This window comes from Oryctolagus cuniculus, chromosome 7, assembly GCF_964237555.1.
Source record: "Oryctolagus cuniculus chromosome 7, mOryCun1.1, whole genome shotgun sequence".
In the NCBI taxonomy this organism is placed as follows: domain Eukaryota; kingdom Metazoa; phylum Chordata; class Mammalia; order Lagomorpha; family Leporidae; genus Oryctolagus; species Oryctolagus cuniculus.
The window spans coordinates 147,148,332-147,169,570 of NC_091438.1; the positions used below are offsets into that span (position 1 = coordinate 147,148,332).

The 21,239-nt window shown below is 54.3% G+C and overlaps 1 protein-coding gene and 1 pseudogene across 1 annotated transcript; one reads left to right on the forward strand and one right to left on the reverse strand.

Moving 5' to 3' along the window:
* The first annotated feature begins 4,514 nt into the window (after positions 1-4,514).
* Positions 4,515-20,398, forward strand: FUCA1 (alpha-L-fucosidase 1). Its single transcript, XM_002716023.5, has 8 exons — positions 4,515-4,960; positions 6,555-6,689; positions 8,959-9,096; positions 11,698-11,803; positions 17,818-18,018; positions 18,434-18,627; positions 19,391-19,490; positions 19,699-20,398. The coding sequence occupies exons 1-8, from the start codon at positions 4,614-4,616 to the stop codon at positions 19,837-19,839; spliced, it is 1,362 nt and encodes a 453-aa protein (XP_002716069.2). The 5' UTR covers positions 4,515-4,613; the 3' UTR covers positions 19,840-20,398.
* On the reverse strand, positions 15,463-17,547 carry LOC127493514 (ADP-ribosylation factor-like protein 4A; annotated as a pseudogene).
* Positions 20,399-21,239: the final 841 nt, after the last annotated feature.

Sequence of the window (21,239 nt, forward strand, 5' to 3'; positions counted from 1 at the left end):
TGGCAGTGCTGCCAGGAGCAGGCGGTCTGTCTGGCTAACCTAACTCGGAGGAAGACTTTGTCAATTCCCCAGTGCCCTCGGTACAGTCCTGGAGCCTCCTGCACACCCCAACAATGGGAGGTGAGAAGCGCTACAGGGAGGAGGGCAAACGCCTTCCTACATGCCAGGCACCAGACTAACGGGCCACAGCCGCCTAGCCCAGCAAGGACCTAGCTCCCTGCTTTTGACGACCCCAGGGTTCCCACCTTTCACACGTCAGAGAGGCTGGGTTCTTCTCAACTTGCTTAAAGCGGGAGGCAAGAGCATCGCTGGTGGTGGGCAGGACTGCCGAGAGGTCCTAAAGCAAATCTTTGGGACCACGCGTGGAATACAGGGGATGACGCTACTGGCTGGGCACGGCTGCCTTGACGACTGACAAGCCAAGGTGTGCGCTGTCCGCCTGCTTTTCCAGTGGGCGCTGGGCTCCGAGCCCGGTCCTGGGTGAACAGGGCAGCCACAGATGAGGTTCTCCCCGTCTTGTGGGGCTTAGGCTCTGCCTTCCGGTAAGAAGAGGGCCAGGCCAGCACTGTGGTGTAGTGGGCTAAGCCTCCGCTTGTGGCGCCGGCATCCCATATGGGCGCTGGTTCTGAGCTGGCTGTTCTTCTTCCAATCCAGCTCTCTGCTGTAGCCTGGGAAAACAGTGGAAGATGGCGCAAATGCTTGGGTCCCTGTACCCGTGTGGGAGACCAGAAGAAGATCCTGGCTCCTGGCTTCAGATTGGCTCAGCTCTGGCCATTGAGGCCATTTGGGGAGTGAACCAGAGGATGGAAGACCTCTCTCTCTCTCTCTCTCTCTCTCTGCCTCTCCCTCCCTCTGTCTGTAACTCTACCTCTCTCAAATAAATACAATCTTAAAAAGAAGGAGGAGGAGGAGGAGAGGGCCAATGAGTAAAGAGAGACTTGCAAGCAGTCCCGGGGATGAAAGTGGCAGAACCACGCATGTGATGGGTCTTGCCTGAGGCCTTGACATAAGACAGACCCAGCGGCAGCTCAGCCAGACGCGCCAGCTGGCTATCACCGAGCCTGTGCGAGGTGCTTCTCAATGCCTTCTTTCCCACGGCCCCCACAGCAGCCTGGTGTGCTCCTTTTGCCGACGAGGGACCCTTAGGGTGGCAAAGTCACAGGTGGCTGAGGTCACACATATTGTACTTGGGCCTAGGTATCCACAGGAAACAGTTCCAGGCTTGCCCCCACACCCACCCTCAAGCCCTGCAACACACACACAGACACACAGACCCCAAAACCCATGGATGCTCAAGTCCCTTATATAAAATGGCTCTGTATTTTTTAATTTTTAAAAATTGTATTTGAGGGGCCAGTGCTATGGTGCAGCACTGGCTTCCCATGTGGGCACCAGTTAGAATCCTGGCTGTTCCACTTCTGATTCACCTCCCTGCTAATGTGCCTGGGAAAGCAGTGGAAGATGGCCCAAGTCCTTGGCCTTGCTCCCATGCAGGAGACCCGGAAGAAGCTCCTGGCTCCTGGCTTTGGATCAGCTCAGTTCTGGCTGTGGCGGCCATTTGGGGGGTGAATCAGTGGATAGAAGATCTCCCTCTCTCTCTCTCTCTCTCTCTCTCTCTTACTCTCACTCTCTCTGCCTCTGCCTCTCTCTGTAACTCTTTCAAATAAATAAATCTTTTAACAATTGCATTTGAAAGGCAAAAAGAGAGAGAAAGAGAGCACACAAAAAAGAGAGATTTCCTACTGGTTCACTCCCTCAAATACCCACAACCACCAGGGCTGGGCCAGGCCAAAGCCAGGAACCCAAGGCCAAGTGGGTTTCCAAGTACTTGAACCCAAGAGCTCAAACCATCCGCCCTGCATACTCCTGCAGCGCAGCTTCAACCACCTGCAGGTGCACAAGAGCCTGCTAAGGCAACGTTAAGTGCTGGTAAGTGGCTACACTGGCTGTTTAGGGACTGATGACAAGAACCAGCCGCCTGGCAGGTCTAGCGCGGAAGCTACAGCTTCCCCAAGCAGTCCTCAGTCCAATGTGTGCGTTCGGAGCCTGCCGCTCCCGGGGGCTGACCGGCAGCAGAGCCGTGGTTTATAAACAGCTCTGTGTGCTCCAGCGCCTGCCCGTCACCCTCTCAGCCTCGGTCAGTGCGATTCTGCTCGCCCATCGCTCAGCGGGGGCATTTTCCTTCTCCGTGACCTCAGATGGCTGCTCCCCCAGCAAACGGGTCTCAGCACACTCCCTGGAGGCCTTGCGGTAGTCTCCTGTGTCAGGCGTTCACCAAGTCCTGCTTTGGGTAAGCAGAAACGCGTGACCCGCGTCCCAGACCAAGGGGCGGATTTGTTCTTGTTTCTTCCAGCTCCTGGGGGCTCCCGGTATTCCCTGCCTCCAAGCGATGTCGTCCCTGGGCCTGCCTCTGTCTTCCACGGCCTTCTCCCTGATCTGCTGGAGTCTTCCAAGGACACCATCCCTGGGTGTGGTCCCTAGTATGCCCTCACCTTAACTGAACCCATTCCACCTGCACAGCCCCTATCTTCGAGAAAGTCACACTTGTCAGTGCCAGGTGGACGCGAAGTTTTTGCCAACGCCATTCCCTCAACCCAGACAGCCCCCGAAGGCAGAGCCCACCCCTCCGGCTGGGTTAGGCGGCAGTCACGAGCTTTCTTCCCCGCGAGAGGAGCACCGCGGACACCTCTGCACGTCCAGTGCCTGGCGAGGACCCGGCACAGAGCCCCAGGGAATCTAGGCAGTGACTGCGGAATACCGAAGCCCTGTGCAGTGTTTTGGAGAATCGGCCCTTATTTTAGCCCAGACACCCGTCGTTGCGTAAGGCAGAGACCCGGCTCACGTTCTGGAAGGTGAACCTTATGTTCACAGCCTGCGATTCCTGCCAGGAGAGCCAGGCCTTACTTTCCGCACTGGTGAGCCCTTCTCTCATTTTAGCGAGGAAAACGCCCAAGTGCTTGGCCCAAGTCGGCACTCCGTAAATGTCTGTTGAACAAATCCAGCCAGATTTTTAAAACCAGCAGAGTCAAAGTCTTTCTACACTTTCTACACTTTCTCACCTGCCCCTGAAGGTGTGTGGATAGGAGACATGAAAGTCAGAGTCCCATTTCAGCTGCCGCAAGCTAAGTTCCGTATCGCCCAAGCCCAGGAAGCGCTGTGCTCACGAGAAGGCGCGGGTTCTGTCTGAAGGGGTCCGTGACTGCGGGTCCACACAGGATTTCAACACAACCTTGCAGCGGAAGGAACGCGGGAGATAAAGGCAGCAGCTGCCCCAGGAGTGGCAGCAGCAGCGCGGCCTGTGCTTCCTTATCCCTGCCGGCAGGAGGAACTGCTCCGGGCCGTCACCATGGCTCTGTCTTCCCCTGGTGCAAGACAGCAGCAGCACAGAGAGGCACAGACTGCCTCGTCCCACCACTGACCCAAACGGGCGTCCTGATCTTGGGCCGCTCCCTTCCCCCCACCAGGTCTCAGTTTTCCCATCTGTAAAATTGGAAGCATGGGGCCAAGCAAGGCTCTCCAAAGCCCTGCCCAACACGATGGCATTCTCCCTGCTGGCACCTCGACTTTAGAAGGTTGGGGTAGAGGCTGGTCTGTGGCACAGTGCGTTAACGCCCTGGCCTGAAGCCTCAGCATCCCATATGGGCGCTGGTTCTAGTCCCGGCTGCTCCTCTTCCAACCCAGCTCTCTGCTATGGCCTGGGAAAGCAGTACAAGATGGCCCAAGTCCTTGGGCCCCTGAACCCGCTTGGGAGACCCGGAAGAAGCTCCTGGATCCTGGCTTCGGATCGGTGCAGCTCTGGCCATTGCGGTCATCTGGGGAGTGAACATCAGACAAAAGACCTCTCTCTCTTCCTCTTCTCTCTCTGTGTAACTCTGACTTTCGAATAAGTAAATAAATCTTAAAAAAAAAGAAGGATGGGGTGGTCTCCCTATCGGGCGAGCTCACACACACTTGTTGGGCCTAGACCCTCTTAGCTCCCAATTCTCCAGCCCTAGTAGTTCAGACACATTTCTCGGTGGCGTCCTGTGCACGGGTCTCATTTTCCCCCTAGGTGTTAACCAGCTCAACAAACATGAAGCAGGCAAAACGATCACATCTGCTCTCCTGCCAGCCCCCAGTTTTCTCCTAATGCTTCCTCCCGTCATCCCTCTACCTCATTATTTCTGCCAGGGAGGTGGCACACCCTTCTCACCTGGTAGCCATGCTACACTACACACAGCTCAAAACGCCCTGTGGCTCCCAGTATACCAAACCCGTGCTGTAACTTCAGCCTCCCCGTGCAGGACTACGGCAGCAAAATGGGCTACTCCCAGTTCCCAGCCCCAGCCGGGCCTTCCCCACCTACAAAACCCCGCAATTAAGTCCCTGCTGAAAATGTTTGTCCCCGGGCGCATCGCTGTCAACGCCTTCGTGCGTCTGTCTCCCTTTGGACGCCAGAGGGCGCTCCAGGAACGGCCGACCTGGAGAGGCCGCGGCTCGGCAGCGAGGCTCTGTGGTTGCCCCGCCCCCTTTTCGTCAGAGCCAATCGCCCGTCAGAGCGGCCGGGGCGTCGCCCCATAGCTGCGCGCTAAGAGGGGCGCCGGAGACGCGGAAGCGGCCGTGCGGGGTCCGGGATGGGGTCTCCGGCGGCGCTGCTGCTGCTCCTGCTGCTGCTCCGGGCGGCCTCGTCGCGGGTCCGCTACACGCCGGACTGGCCGAGCCTGGACTCGCGGCCGCTGCCGGCCTGGTTCGACGAGGCCAAGTTCGGGGTGTTCGTGCACTGGGGCGTGTACTCGGTGCCCGCCTGGGGCAGCGAGTGGTTCTGGTGGCACCTGGACGGCGAGAAGCTGCCGCAGTACCTGCGCTTCATGAGCGACAACTACCCGCCCGGCTTCCAGTACGCCGACTTCGGGCCGCAGTTCACGGCGCGCTTCTTCAACCCGGACGAGTGGGCCAAACTCTTCGAGGCTGCGGGGGCCAAGTGAGTGTGGTTGCGGGCGGCAGGCGCGTAGGGGCGCGGGTCCGAGCTGCGGGCGCAGAGGAGGAGGTGTGGCTGGCTGGCAATGTTAGAGATGCAGGCTTCCGGGGGGGGGGGGGGTGTCTTGGGCCCCGCCCGCGCTCGGCTGTGGAGGGGCTGGAGCCAGGCGGAAGATGGGCGGGTGAGCCGGAGGCCAGGACGTTCGGACAGCGGTCACCTGTGGACCTGGGCAGGCACTGCAGCCCCCTGGGACGGCGCTGGGAAGGGGCTGCGTGCGCTCCTTCGGGCCCTGGTGCCCCAGGGTGGGAAGGGAGGGAGGCAGCGTCTGGGGCAGATCTCCGCCTTGTGCTCCGTTCGTTGCCTTGGGCATACGACTTCCACAAGGGTGGCGGGGACGAGGCGTGGAGCTGTCTGCCACCCCTGCCTGGGCTCCTCCACCTGCTTCCCAGGCTGTAGGTTCTCTTGTACTGAGGAGAAATCGCACCTGGAGGGTAGCGTTTGCATTAGATGTGGGGGAGAGGAAGACCTGGATGGACAGGAAGGCTGTCTGCCTTCCCGGGCTCTGAGAGCTCAGAGCTTACACGTGAAATAAACAAAGTCAAGTCTGGGACCCAGCCTCTGGCCAGGCCGCGTACACGAAGGGTGAGGCGAGGGCCCGGGGACAGGAAGGGACTAGTGTCTGGACGCCACCCACGTGGTGTGACCGGGGGGGGGGGGGGGGGCGGGTGGTCTGCGCCCAGGGACCCGTCCCTGCCGGGTTCTGCAGGGCTCAGGTAGTGATGATGGCTTTGACATTTTCCAAGAAGCAGCTGCTGCGAGAGGAATGTGCCCCATGAAACCTGCCATGGAATTGGCCCCGGCATCCTGGAAGCCCCGCGGCAGCCAGCACAAGACTGAGGCTTGGCAAGACCAACAGCTTACGCCTCTGTCAGCTGTGTGCAGTAGAGGTCTTTGTCCTCCGGGGCAAAGGAAGAACATGTATAACCTGAAGGGTTGAGGATCAAAGGGCTGAGGTGCACGGCTCGCCTGGCCCCCTGCTCCTCCCTCCCGGGCCTCCTCCTTGCCTGAGGACTCCAGGTCCTGACTTCCTCCAGGTGGCTTCCAAGGGGTGGGGATCCAGCAGCGGCTTTGTGGATGCTGCTGATACAGCTGCTCACCCCCGCGCCCGAGCGCATCTCCCGTGGGCGAGTTCCCCAGCCTTTTTTTTTTTTTTTTAATAATTTTGCTTATTTTTAAAAAATATTTATTTATTTATTTGAAAGGCAGTTACAAAGAGAGGAGGAGAGACAGACAGAGAGATCTTCCGTCTGCTGATTCATTCCCCAAATGGCTACAATGGCCGGGGCCAAGAACTGCGTCCGGGTCTCCCACGTGGGTGCAGGGGCTCAAGGGCTTGGGCCATCTTCTGCTGGATCAGAAGCGGAGCAGCCAGGACTCAAACCAGCACCCATGTAGGGTGCCAGCGTCGTAGGCGGCAGCTTGACCCTCAGTGCCACAACACTGGCCGCTCTCCCAGCCATTTTGAAAGCCCCGGGCCTGCTGGGCAAGTTCATGCTGTGGCCCAGCGCCGTTGCTCATATGGTTTTCATGCCCACAGGTATGTGGTGCTGACGACAAAGCATCACGAAGGCTTCACAAACTGGCCAAGTCCTATGTCTTGGAACTGGAACTCTAAGAGCCTGGGCCCACATCGTGATGTGGTTGGTGAGTTGGGAACAGCCATCCGGAAGAGGTGCGTGTCTGCGTCCTCTCTCCTGCCCTAGCCACCCTGAGTTTTGTGCCCTCTGCGCTGTTCTGTGCTGGGTTTGCGTTGAGCAAGTAAGCCGCAGGGCCCCGGGCCACTGAATGAGCAGCCTTCGATGTGGTAGTCACGTGACCCAGAGGAACCCCGTCAGAGAAGTTCAGGGCCAAGTCTGGTCAGGTGAAGGACACCAGCATGGATCACGGGGCTCCACCTGCAGCCTGAGAGGGGTTCCTTCTGGGAAACGTCCAACCCAGAGCCTTTGCCCGCATCCGACGGAGGCCAGGGACCAGCTCTGTCCTCAGCCAGGCCTCTCTAGGCAGACGGGAAGTTAGGGTGACTGACAGAGCAAGCAGGGAGCGGAGGGGCAGCTGAAGTGAGCCGGATCCTGACTCAGGCGCACAACTTCCCAAGATCGGGGTGGGGCAGGGCGCAGAGGACTTGGAGCCCAGGTGTGTCTGCTTGGCCCGGCAGTCCGGGTAGGCTTGCCTGTCAGGAGGAGAATGACATTTGTGGCATTTCCAACTACAGCTCTGCTGTGATTTGCCAGAGTTGACATTCCATCTGAGGGGTCGGCGGCCGCCTGCTCTTGTAAGTCATGGAGTGTGGTTGGGCCCCAGCCTCACCGGTGCCCCGTGTTCACCCCCGTGGCTGCTCTCCAGGTGCGCTCTGAGAGTTGAGCTAGAGACTGGACGGCCTGCAAGGCCTAAAATACTACCTGGATGTTTGTTTAGATTTATTTATTTATATATTTGAAAGCCAGAGTGTCAGAAAAGGGGGATGGGGGTGAGAGAGAGAGCTTCCATCTGCTGCTTCACTCCCCAAGTGGCTGTAACAGCGGAGGCTGGGCCAGGCCGAAGCCAAGTGCCTGGAACTCCATCCCGGTCACCCACATGGATGGCAGGACCCCAAGTGCTTGGGCCATCATTCACCGCCTCCCGTGTGCATTAGCAGGGACCTGGACAGGGAGCAGAGTAGCTGGCCCTCTGATACGGGATTCAGGAGTCCAGTGTGGCTGCTTAAACCGCTGTGCCAAAACCCCAGCCCTGTACCTCTAAGAGAGTTTAGGGCCTCCTGTGCCCTGGGCAGTGTTGCTTCCCAGAGCTGTGCTTTGCTAATAAGCCTGCTGGGTTGATTAGCTCTGGACTCAGAAGTCACATGGCTGTCTCTCTTGCAGGCATATGGTAAGTAACTGACTTCAGATCCTTCTTAGCTGTGCCATCGCGGGGTTATCCTTGTGTACTCAGTAACGTTTTGTAACACTGACCTGTTGTTGTTGTTGTTAAGGTTTGTTTGAAAGACAGAGTTAGAGGGAGAGACAGAGAACTTCCATCTGCTGGCTCATTCCCCCAAATGGCTGTGACAGCCAGGCCTGGGCCAGGTAGAAGCCAGGAGGAGGTTCACACTCTGTCTGGGTCTCCCACATGAGTGGCAGGGGCCCAAGTACCTGGACCGTCGTCTACTGCTTTCCTAGGTGCATTAACAAGGAGCTAGATCAGAAGTGGAGCAGCCAGGAAATTGAGCAAGGGCTACAATGTGGGATGCTGATGTCGCAGGTGGTGGCCTAACCCAATGTACCACAACGCTGGCTCTCATACTATTTTTTTAATTGAAGCAATAATTGGACATGTTAATAAACTATATGTTATTGAGTTTTTTACTTAAAAGATGTGTGTTTAAGTTACTTTACTTTTTTTTTTAAGATTTATTTGAGAGGCAGAGTTACAGAGAGAGAGAGGTCTTCCATCTTCTGGTTCACTCCCCAAATGGCTACAATGGCCAGAACTGGGCATATCTGAAGCTGGGAACAAGCAGCTTCTTCCAGGTCTCCCATACAGGTGCAGGGGCCGAAGGACTTGAGCCATCTTCCACTGCTTTCCCAGGCCATTAGCATGTAGCTTGATTGGAAATGGAACAGCTGGGACACGAACCAGCACCCATATGCAATGCTGGTACTGCAGACAGAGGCTTAACCTACCACGTCATAACACCAGCCCTTTTAAATGACTTTGTGATGTTAAGTTATCTATGTATAAAAAGTAGTTAAATAGATTTTCAAAAACACAATCGACCCAATCTTTTTCTTAAGTGAATGATAAGAAATAATTTAAGGAGATAATTTTGGATTCTACCCCCCTGCATGCTATAGTAGGTGAATTTCAAGAAGCTATTAAAAAAAAAAAAACTGGAATTGATTTTTCTTAAAATAATGTGTTTGTTCTTTGCTTCCCAACAGTTTCTTTCCTGTTTTCTGTTCTAGGAACATACGATATGGACTGTACTACTCACTCATGGAGTGGTTCCATCCATTCTACCAACAGGATAAGAAAAATGGCTTCAAAACACAGTATTTTGTCAACACAAAGACACTGCCAGAACTGTACGACCTTGTTAACAAGTAAGGGCTGGAAGTGTTTGGTCTGATGACCTCTGGCAGTGAACTCAGACCTTCCTGATGACCTCTGGCAGTGAACTCAGACCTTCCCATGGGGTGCTATTCAAAAAGAGAGGCGGCAGGTTTAAAGAAAAAGTCTGAAAGACAGCAAAACGGTCAAAGTGATGGTTTGCATTAAGGCAAAATATTTTTTTTTTCCCAGCCAACTTTCCGCAGCGTCTTTTCCTTCTATTCTGGTCACACTGGAACAGACTGAGAGTTGTCAGGACTTCAGTTCCCTCCTTGTGTGGTGTTTTCCCTGCGTCAGGACCTGGGGGGGGCGGTGTCAGGCGGCGTGTGTTACACGCATGAAGCAGCCCCCTGCCGGGCCTGAGCCTGTCGCCGTAGAGTGGGGATCGCAGAGCCTGCTGAGGAGGGCTCGGAATCACACACCAGACGTAGCTGTCACGCTGCCTGGTGCAAAGCAGGGTGCTGGTGGTGTTCATCTTTTTAAAAAAGTTTCTTCTTATTATTTGTTTGAAAGAAATAAACAGGGAGAGAGCTCTTCCATCTGCTGGTTCAATCCCGGATGCCTGCAGCAGCAGGGCTGGGCCAGACTGAGGTCAGGAGCCAGGAACTCGCTCCACGCCTCCTGTGTGGGCGCAGGGACCAAGTACTTGAGCGGCACTGCTGCCTCCCTGGGAGCGCATCTGCAGGAGCTGGAGCCAGAAGTGGAGCTGGGACTCAGCCTCGGGCATCCAAAGTGGCTTTGTGTTTGCTTTTGTTTTTAAGATTTAGTTCTTTATTTTAAATATTTATTTATTTATTTATTTGAAAGACAGAGTTACAGAGAGGCAGAAAGAGAGAAAGAGAGAGAGGTCTTCCATCCGCTGGTTCACTCCCTAAATAGTCCCTACGGCTGGAGCTGCGCCGATCTGAAGCCAGGAGCCAGTAGCCTCCTCCAGGTCTCCCATGTGGGTGCAGGGGCCCAAGGACTTGGGCCATCTTCCACTGCTATCCCAGACCATAGCAGAGAGCTGGATCGGAAGTGGAGCAGCCAGGACTCAAACCTGTGCCCATATGGAATGCCGGCACTATAGGCAGATGCTTAACCTACTACACCACAGCGCCAGCCCCAAGATTTTATTTTTTAAAAGATCAATTTTGTTTATTTGAAAGGCAGTTAGAGAGAAAGAGAGGGACAGAGAGGTCTTCCATCTGCTGGTTCACTCCCCAAATGACTGCAATGACCAGGGCTAGGCCCTATTTATTTATTTATTTATTTATCTATTTATTTGAAAGTCATAGTTACAGCAATTCCATACGGGTGCTGGTTTGAGTCCTGGCTGCTCCACTTCTGGTCCAGCTCCCTGCTAATGCGCCTGGAGGGCAGCAGAGGATGGCCCAAGTCCTTGGGCCCCTGCACCCACATGAGGGACCCGGAAGAGGCTCCTGGCTTTGGCCTGGCCCAGTCCTGGCTATTGTGGCCATTTAGGGAGTGAACCAGCAGATGGAAGACCTCTCTCTCTGTAACTCTTCCCTTTCAAATAAACAGAGCTTTAAAAAAAAAGAAGTGTTGAAATCCATGCAGGTTTTTTTTTTTTTTTTAACATGAGTGGACTTTTTGAAGACCTCATTGTATGCATGGATTTCAAAAAAATTTGTGCCAAAATAAATTTATCTTTTAATTCCACTTTCCATAAACTTTCTGAAGCACCCACATACATTGATTATAAATCTTTTTTCTTTTTTTTAAATTATTTATTTGAGAGGTAGAGTTACAGATAGAGAGAGGGAGAGTCAGAGAGCAAGGTATTCCATCCCCTGGTTCACTTCCCAATTGGCTGCAACAGTCGGAGCTGCGCCAATCTGAAGCCAGGAGCCAAGAGCTTCTAGGTCTCCCACATGGGTGGAGGGGCCCAAGGACTTGGGCCATCTTCTGTTTTCCAAGGCCATAGCAGCAAGCTGGATTGGAAGAGGAGCAGCCAGGGTTCATCCAGTGCCCATATGGGATGCCGGTGCTGCAGGTGGAGGCTTAGCCCCTGACACCACAGTGCCGGCCCCTATAATTCTTTTTTCTTTTTTTTAAGATTTATTTATTTATTTGAAAGAGTTACACAGAGAGAGAAAGAGAGGCAGAGAGAAAAGTCTTCCATCCCCAACTGGCTGCAATGGCCAGAGCTACACCAATCCAAAGCCAGGAGCCTGGACGTTCTTCTGGGTCTCCCACGCAGGTGCAAGGACTTGGGCCATCTTCCACTTCTTTCCCAGGCCACAGCAGAGAGCTAGATCGGAAGTGGAGCAGCTGGGACTCAAACTGGTGCCCATATGGGATGCCGGCATTGCAGTCAATGGCTTTAACCACTATGCCACAGTGCCGCCGCCCCCCCCCCATAATTATTTTTTCTAAAAAGAAATAAAAAAGATGAGGAGGGAATAAACCAAAACGCTGTTTGTCTTAGACAGCGGTTGCATTAACAAGGTGATTTGTTGTGGTGTTGTCCCATCCTCTGCATTGTGATTTTGTACTTTCATAGTAGGGAAAATTAAGTTTTAAATATTTGCTGAAAAAAAGTCTGTGAACGCACTGACCCAGCAGTGGCATCGCATTCGCCTGTCTTCCAGCTACAAGCCTGACCTGATCTGGTCTGACGGGGAGTGGGAGTGTCCTTACACCTACTGGAACTCCACGGAGTTTCTCGCTTGGCTCTACAACGACAGCCCTGTCAAGGTATGGATTACATAACTTACTTCTTTGTTTTTCTTCATTCTCTTTTTCAAGATTTATTTATCGAGGCCACATTGTGCCATAGCAGGTTAAGCCACCACCTACAGCGCTGGCCTCCCATTTAGGCACCAGTTTGATTCCCAGCTGCTCCACTTCCGATCAGCTCCCTGCTAATGGCCTGGGAGAGCAGTGGAAGATAGCCCAAGTGCTTGGACCCCCGCACCCGTGTGGGAGACCCGGAAGAAGCTCCTGGCTTCAGCCTGACCCGGCCCTGGTCTTTGAGGCCATTTGGGGAGTGACCCAGCAGATTGAAGATTCTCTCTCTGTGTCTCTTCCTCTCTTTCTCTAACTCTGCCTTTCAAATAAATTTTTAAAATGGATCTTTAAAAAAAAAAAAAGATTTGTTTATTTGAAATTCAGAGTTACAGAGAGAGTGGGAGAGACAGAGAGAGAGAGAGAGAGAGAGAGAGATCTTCCGTCTGCTACTTCATGCCCCAGATGCCTGTAATTACTGGATTTGGTCTGGGCCAAAGGCAGGAGCCAGGAACTCAATCCGGGTTTCCCATGTGGGTGGCAGGGACCCAGGGGCTTGAGCCATCATTTGCTCCCTCCCAGGATTCACATTGGCAGGAAACTAGAATCAACAGCAGAGCCAGAACTCAGAACCAAGCACTTGGATGTGAGAGGTGGGTGTCTTTTTTTTTTTTTTTTTTTTTAAGATTTATTTATTTAAAACGCAAAGATACAGAGAGAGAAGGGTGAGAGATCTTCCATCCATTGATTCACTCCTCAAATGGCTGCAACAGCCGGGGCTAGGCAGGTCCAAAGCCAGGAGCCAGGAACTTCCTCTGGATCTCCCACGTGGGTGCGGGGCCTGAGTACTTGGGCTGACTCCCACTGCTTTCCCAGGCACATTATCAGGGAGTTGGATCAGAAGTGGAGTAGCTGAGTAGCCTATAAGCGATGCTGGCACTGCAGACAGGGGCTTAACCTTTAAAAAAAAAAAAAAGATTTATTTATTTATTTATTTATTTGAACGGCAGAGTTACAGAGAGGCAGAGAGAGAGAGAAAGAGAGGTCTTCCAAACTCTGGTTCACTCCCCCAGATGGCTGCAAAAAAACCTAGATCTGTGCCAATCCAAAGCCAGGAGCATCTCTGGGTCTCCCACACGGGTGCAAGGGCCCAAGGACTGGGCCATCTTCCACTGTTTTCCCAGGCCATAGCAGAGAATTGGGTTGGAGGTGGAGCAGCTGGGACTAGAACCAGCGCCCACATGGGATGCTGGCACTGCAGGTGGTAGCTTTACCCACTACGCCACAGCGCCAGCCTGAGGCTTAACCTTCTAAACCACAGTGCCAGCCCAGAGAGGTGGGTGCCTTAACCAACTTTTTTTTTTTTCCTTAAGATTTATTTATGTATTTGAGAGAAGCAGAGAAAGAGAGGTCCTCTAGCCACTGGTTCACTCCCCAAATGGCTGCAACAGCCAGACCTGGACCGATCCGAAGCCAAGAGCCAAGAGCTTCTTCAAGGTCTCCCATGCAGGTGCAGGGGCCCAAATACTTAGGCCATATTCCACTGCTTTCCCAGGCCATAGCAGAGAGCTGGATCAGAAAAGAAGCATCGGAGACTGTCGCTCCCTGTCTTCATGGAGGAACGACACTAAACCCTGCCTAGGCTTCATATCCGAGTCACGGCACCATTATGTCGCTCCCCCTCTTCATGGAGGAACGACACTGAACCCTGCGCTGTTCTTTCGTCTGCTCGGTCCTCCCCGGGTTTGCTGCTGGTTCTTCCCGGGTTGGCTACCGACCCTTCCACCTCCGTGGAAGGGCGGTTCCCCCTGCCACATTCCCCACTTCCGCAGGGGAGCGGCACACCGCCGGCCGGCTCTCTCGGGGGCTGCACAGGTGTTCCCCTTAGATGTTCCTGGTGCATGCCGTCTCTCTCCTCCTTTATAGTCCTCCTCCGCCAATCCTAACTCGGCTGCCCACACGCCGAGTACGCTGCTCTCCTCCAATCAGGAGCAGGATCAGCTCCTGGAGGTCATCACTCAAGTTGGCAAGAGGCAGCTGCGTAGAAGCTGTTTTCTTCTCTCCCAGCGCCATATTGTGGGAGAGCAGATGCATAGAATAAGTCTTAATTCCAGTAACTTAGTCCAGTCCGGGTTGCTCCCCACAGGAGACTAGAACCACTGCCCAAATGGGATGCCAGCATTGCAGGCAGAGGCTTAGCCTGCTAAGCCACAGTGCTGGCCCCTTAAGTTTTAATTTAATCTCCTTTTGTTATGACGAGTACAAAGTGTTTTCAGTTATTTCCTTGTGTTGGCCACCCTGTTATAAAATTTGCGGCTGTGTTGGATGTTTACATTCAGATAGTCCATAGTTCAGCTAAACCTTGAGGGGAGGAGGAGAACATTTGACTGTTAACTTCTCTTGAGCTCAGCAAAGAAAGCAGTGTAGTGGACACCAGGTTCTCAGCTTACAAAACTGCCCAGCGTGACCTCAGACAAGTCCTGTCCCCTCTGTTTCCCTTCCAACACAAGCATGCTTCAGGAAGCTCATGAAAAGTGCAATCAGGAGATATTTATTTTGGCACACAATTTGAAATCCATGCATATTTTTTTCTCATGTGCCTTTATTTAAAAAAGAATTTATTTATTTATTTATTTTAAAGGCAGAGTTACAGAGAGACAGAGAGAGAGAGAGAAATCTTTCATCTGCTGGTTCACTCCCCAAATGGCCACAGTGGCCGGAACTAGGCTGATCTGGAGCCAGGAGCCTCCTCCAGGTCTCCCACGCATTTGAGCCATCTCCTATTGCTTTCCCAGGCCATAGCAGAGAGCTGGATCAGAAGAGCAGCCAGGACTCGAATTGGCACCCATATGGGATGCCAGCACAGCAGGTGGTGGCTTTACCTGCTATGCCACAGCGCTGGCCCCTTTCATATGCCTTTTTATTAAAGTTTTCCAACATAATATTATCTAGAGGGCCCAGCGCCATGGTTCACTTGGCTAATTCTCTGCCTGCGGTGCCGGCATCCCATGTGGGCGCCGGGTTCTAGTCCCAGCTGCTCCTCTTCCAGTCCAGCTCTCTGCTGTGGCCCGGGAGGGCAGTGGAGGATGGTCCAAGTGCTTGGGCCCTGCACCCACATGGGAGACCAGGAGGAGGCACCTGGCTCCTGGCTTCAGATCAGCACAGCACGCTGGCCGTAGTGGCCATTTGGGGGGTGAACCAGCGGAGGGAAGACCTTTCTCTGTCTCTCTCTCTCACTGTCTGTAACTCTACCTGTCAAATAAATAAATAAATAAATCTTTAAAAAATATTATCTAGAATTAAGGTACGGAATTAGATTCCAGAAAATGCCAAAAAACATTTGGTCAAAAGTTTAAAAAGCAAACACTTCCTTCTCCATTCCTTAGACAAAAAAAGGACTGGTTGGACCAGTGTGACCAATATGACCTTTAACCTACCTTAATATTTCCATTCATTTGCATTTCAGTTTAGCTTACACAGCCTTGAATGCAATTTCCTTGTGAAGGCTTCTCCTAAAAGGACACTAGCACAAAACAGTAGGCAGACACTCTTTCAAGTTTTATCTCACTAACTTCAGTCGATTTCCACAACTGTTGTCTGGTCAGTTTACCGTCCTTGCTTGGCTTCCCAGAGCAGTGGCACCAGAAGGGAGGAAGAGAGGAAGAGACTGCTTCCGGAGGCACTGCACCTCGGCGGCCTCCGCGCGGCAGCAGGGTGGACATCTCAATGTCCAGCAAAACAAAGCTTTAAGTGGCTCCCATTGTCAGGATCGGACCAGAGCAAACCTGCTCCGCACGGATGTAAAAGCTGCGGGTGCGCTCCTTTCTCTGTGCTGACATTTCTCTCCTTTAATCATCGTGTCATGTGGTTCCTCGAGTCCTGCTTTAGTTCATCTCCCGTGTGCACAGGTAGGCTGCACGTGCCAAGCTCCGTCCCCCATTGCTGACAAGAGAGACCTGTGTTCCCTGGTCTTGTTTATTAGCACAGGGACTGCTTGATGTTCTGCTGTCCTGGTTATTTTGTGGAGTTCAGGTCTTGCATCTTCCATCCTTTCAACATCAACCGAGCCCACACCGAGCACAGTGCCATCTGTGCCCGTGGTGTAAGACTTCCGTGGTGGCCTTAATTTCTCCTGGCCACCTACATCCCAGAAGTGAGGAGTAACTATTTTAGAATTTCCCAAGGTTACCCCAGTCGTCTCAGTGTCACACCCTTTGGTAAGTACAGTATTTACAAATTTGTTGAAGTGTAGCCCCTAGAAGACAGTTAACTTTCCCGCACAGTCCAAACCCAGAACGCCAGGTGGAAGGATTGAAACGGGAGCAGGCTGGACAGGATGCAGGTCTGCCCTGACAGTCCAGTTTCCTTTTCCAGCTGCAGGTGAGTGTCCCAGAAGGAAATGCTTTCTTCTTACTGCTTTACAGTTTCTTGTCCTGGTGGGTTCAGCCACATGACGGCTGCTTGGGAGGCCTCTGGTAGCTGTCCAGGGCCTCGGTGCGCCGGGCCGCCCCAGTGGCGCCTGTTCCGTGCACAGTGATTTCATAGTGCACATGTTCATAAGTTTGTTGAAGGACCCTCATATGAATGAATTTTCTTTTTCTCTTTAATTTTTTATTTATTTCCACTTTGCTTGAAAGAAGCAGAGACAGACAGAGATCTCTCCACTGATTAACTCCCCAAATGCCCACAACAGCCAGAGCTAGGCCAGGCCGAAACCAGGAGCCCAGAACTCAGTCAGGGCCTCCCATGTGGGTGGCAGGGACTCAGATCTTGAACCAGCACCTGCCGCCTCCCATGATGCACATTAGCAGGAAGCTGGAGTCAGGAGCAGGGCTGGAACCCAGACGCTCTGATATGGGATGCAGGTGTCCCAGTTAAATATTTATTTATTTGAGAGAGTTACAGAGAGAGAGAGAGTCCATCTACTAGTTCACTCCCCAGAGGGCCACAAAGGCCAAGGCTGGGCCAGGCTGAAGCCAGGAGATTCCTCCAGGTCTCCCACATGGGTGACAGGGACCCAAACATGTGTGCTACCTTCCACTGCAAGAAACTGGCTTGGAAGTGTAGCAGCCACGACACAAAGTGGTGCCCATATGGGATGCCAGCAGCGCAACAGGTTTACCTGCTATGCCACAATGCCTGCCCCTTCAGACAGCATCTTAACTGCTGAGCCAAGAACCTGCTGCAGACTTCAGGATTTTTTTACCAAAATAAGCTTACCTTTCAGGCAAGCTCTTGGCTTTGCAATCAAGATGCCCATTAGAACACCCACCCATCTCTCATATCAAAGGCCTGGGTTTGCTACCCGGCTCCATTCCTGACTCCAGCTTCCTGTTAATGCAGACCCTGAGGGGCAGCGCTGATGGCTCAGGTTAACTGTGGTCCTGCCACTCGAGCAGGAGACCTGGGTTGTGTTCCTGGCTCCCGAGATGAGATGAATCCCCCAGCCTGGGCCACTGTGGGCGTTTGGGAGTAAACCGGTAGATAGGAGTGTCCTCTCTCTCCCTCCCTCCCTCCCTCTCGCTCTCGCTCTCTCTCTCCCTGTGCCACTCAAAGATCTCTAAAAAGAATGAAAACTGTTTTCTGTTGATTGCATCCTCCATGGAGGTTTTGAAGTCCCCTTGTAGGAGGTTTGCCGGGTGATCTTTAAAGCACTGCCCGGCCCCGACCCACACCTCTGGATCCGGGTTTCTCAGCCTCAGCGCCATCAACATCGGGGGCTGGGCATTCCCTTGAGAGGGGCTGCCCCGTGTCCTGTAGGACCTTTTACAGCATCTCTGCTCTCTGCCCACTGGCCCCAGTGGCATCAACACAGTCGTGATCACCCCGAATGTCTCCAGGCTTTGCCAAATGTCCCCTCCAGGGAAACCATCCCCAGCTCCAGACTGTCGGCCCCTGGCTTCTGAACCGACTCAGCCTGTCACAGTGCGTGATGTAAACAAGCGGGCAGGGCAGCTAACTCCGGGTGCTCCTCCCTCCTCTAGGATGAGGTGGTGGTGAATGACCGATGGGGTCAGAACTGCTCCTGTCGCCACGGAGGGTACTACAACTGTCAAGATAAGTACAAGCCGCAGGTCTTGCCGGATCACAAGTGGGAGATGTGCACCAGCATCGACAAGGCGTCCTGGGGCTATCGTCGCAACATGGTGTTGTCGGACATCACCAGCGAGTCCGAAATCATCTCTGTAAGAGTGCCTGGGCACGAGCTGTTGTTTTTAACTACCGGCTCCTTGCCACGCCCACGCCAGCTCCGCCCCGCCACCCCCGCCCTCTCCCCCCTGCAGCGGGTGCTCCCCTCCGGCCCCCTGGTCTCCGGGCCGGTCAGTCGCCGTGTTCCCTGCCCAGCTGTCCCTCGGGCTCTGACACCATGGGCTTCCGAGACCATGCTGCTGCCCGCTGCGGCTGGGCACCCCCCAACCGGGTCCATCCGTTTCTCCATCTTTAGCCAGGGTTTTTCAGGTTTCCTGTATGAGTCTGTCCACCTTTTTACAATGGCGGGAAATAGACAGTATTGTTTCTACACCAAAGGCTGCCCGCAGCAGGGAGGGTCTGCCCGGAGTCTGCTCGCGGCATAACGGGCCCGGGTCTCTGCCCCTCCAGGAACTGGTGCAGACGGTGAGTCTGGGAGGCAACTACCTTCTCAACGTGGGCCCCACCAAGGACGGGCTGATAGTGCCCATCTTCCAAGAGAGACTCCTGGCCGTGGGGAAGTGGCTGAGCGTCAACGGGGAGGCCATCTACGGCTCGAAGCCGTGGCGCGTGCAGCTCGAGAAGAACGTGTCGGCGTCCGTGTGGTGAGTCTCGTCCTCGGCCGTCGCAGCATGGGGACCGTGGCCTGCGCCCCGCGCCGGGCGGCCATGGGTCCGCAGCGCCGCCAGCCAGGCTGGAAGGCCTCTCTCAGGCTATAAGTCGTGTGCCCCAGCACGTCTTTGACAAGGGAGTGTGGAAAGGGGAGGAGCCACGAAGCACCGTCCATGTGACTGTGACCGTGACCTTGCCGCCGAGGTTAGTAACGGTTAGTTACCTTCACAGGGTTACTAACTACTAACTACAGTAGTAGTAGTAACTACTAACAGTAGTTACTAACTACTTCACAGGGCCGTTTGAGGATTAAATGAAACCGTGTAGGTAAAGCATCCGCGAGTGCCAGGCTGTGTCCCGAGGAAGGCAGCTGCGGGGTTACGGCGGGGCACGCCGGCCTGCGGATCCCCGTGCTGGATGAGTTTCCATTTTCTCCTCTCACCGTCCGCGTGTGCCCTGGCCCTGTTGCACCCTCCACTAGTTTCCCATGGGTTTGGGGTTGAAAAAAGAGGGTGAACGGCTCCAGTCTGAAATAAGCGATAGGAAGAGTTAATTTTAAAGGAAGACTCAACCTAGAAGAGAGGGAAGACGGACGGCGCCAGAGGAGCTGCGCTGCCTGCGTCCCCGCTGCAGACGCGGGCCTCGCGCTGCCGTGCTCCCCAGTGGGCCGTGCACTTGGGACTCAGTGACGGGGCGGGGGGGCGGCCTGCCGTTCCTTCTCAGGACACTGTGACACCGACGCTGGCTTTTTCCCAGGTACACCTCGAAAGGACCAGCCGTGTATGCCATTTTCCTGCACTGGCCGGAAGATGGAGTCCTACGCCTGGAGTCCCCTGTGCCTACCTCATTTACAAAGGTGGGGTGCCTCTGCTGGGCCTTCCTGGGGTGCAGCCTTGCCCAGAGCAGTCGGCACCCCCTGCTGCGTCCCACCCCTTCCCCGTCTCTCCCGCCTTGCCTTGCCCCGCCCTGCCCTGCCCTGCCCTGCCCTGCTCGGCCCAGCCTGGCCCGCCCCACCCCGCCCTGCCCGGCGCTCTCTAACACTGCTTCCCTTTTGCTGTCTGCAGATGAAGATGCTTGGGGTCCAAGCGGAGCTGAAGTGGACCGTGAGCCCCGGGAAGGGACTCCTGATTTCCCTGCCCGTGCTGCCACTCCCTGCTCTTCCGGTGGAGTTTGCCTGGACAGTGAAGCTGAAAGGAGTGCTGTGAGCGTGCTGGCCGGGGCAAGGGGGCCCTGCGGTGCTGCCCTGGCTCCTTCCCTCTTGGGACCGCACCGCAATAAACGCTTCTCCCTGCCCAGACGTGGCTTTGCCAACACACATTCATCAGATGAACTGAGTGCGTGACAGATTTCTTAATGATCCAAGATCCTAGTGCGATCCATGGCCTTATCCCTCTGAGCGGCCAAAGAAGGCACCGAACAGTTAACCCCTCCGCTCCCATGCTTGGGCATCACCTACAGTGGAAACCTCGCTCTGTGTGGGATACCCGGCCTCCTTCCTCCAGGACTTCAGATCAAGAAGCAGCCAAGTCCACCTGCTGCTGCTTGGAGGAGGGGGAAAGGGTTTGGCAAACTCAGCCACCGCCAAACTCCTCCCACAAGGGGCAGGACGAGGTCCGTGGGCTGCTGCTGTCTTCCGGAGCACCCAGGGCCCCGAACCTCGGCGTGTGAACCTCGGTGTGCATACGGCTACACTGTCACAGTGACCGCTGCCATTCTGCCTTGCCTTGAAATCAAGTAAATAAACGTGTGTGTCAGATCACCCGGGCCAGAACGCGTGCTGTAGGATCCTTCCCCGGTGTCAGTGTGGGCTGCTTGCAGCTCTGTGGCCAGCGCCTGGTCGGTGTGTTTAACATAGCAGCTCATGGGTCTAGCATTCTGCCGGTTCTCTGCGCCTCACCTGCAGTGCCGGCCCTCCGAGTCGACCACCTGTTCTACCTCTTCAGGTCTAGGTCTCAGCAAGTTCTCTTTTATTTGATAAATATGCATCAAAATCTTTACATAGGGATTGTATTTTTCTTAAGCATGTGTGGGACACCTGCAAATCTCAAGTAATGAACTGGTGTCCTAGAGACAACATAATTCAAGGATAATAACAGAAACTCAGATGGGAAAAAAAACTAAGGCAAATGCATAGTGTGAAATGTTTGTGTTGAAGAGGCTGGAGTTTAACGAGCTATCTTGTGGAAGTGGCACGGGGCACCCGGTGGATGGGCGAGTCCCTAGCTAAGGGCAGTAAAACCCTCCCAGATCTGCCCAGAGATGCAGAGTACCTAATGGGGGTTGGGGGGAGACCAGTGGGACCTTGGGAAGACAAACACCCTAACCCTCAGGGGGCTGCCGTTTGGTGGTGATCTGTGGCCCCCTCGGCTCGCCGTCCCTGCTGCAGCCTGAGCCCCTGCTGGCCTGCCCACAGCTCCCCTGCAGCGTGTTAAGCCCCGCTCCGCGCCCTCTCTCACCTGCTCCGGTGAATTCTTTGATCATCCACATCACTGACGGAAGTCAGTCGCTTCCTGAGACGCTATTCCGTGTCCACGTAAAGACAGTCCAGAGAAAGCAGAGATAATGAAACTGAAAGCAGACACCACAGGAACTGTGGTGATCCCTG

What these genes read in the sequence shown, in the direction of transcription:
- FUCA1 (XM_002716023.5), top strand. Translation starts at nt 4,614, where the DNA reads ATGGGGTCTCCGGCGGCGCTGCTGCTGCTCCTGCTGCTGCTCCGGGCG. An exon ending in TTCGAGGCTGCGGGGGCCAA is followed by an intron (nt 4,961 to 6,554) that starts GTGAGTGTGGTT and finishes TCATGCCCACAG; the next exon opens with GTATGTGGTGCTGACGACAA. An exon ending in TGCCTACCTCATTTACAAAG is followed by an intron (nt 19,491 to 19,698) that starts GTGGGGTGCCTC and finishes TGCTGTCTGCAG; the next exon opens with ATGAAGATGCTTGGGGTCCA.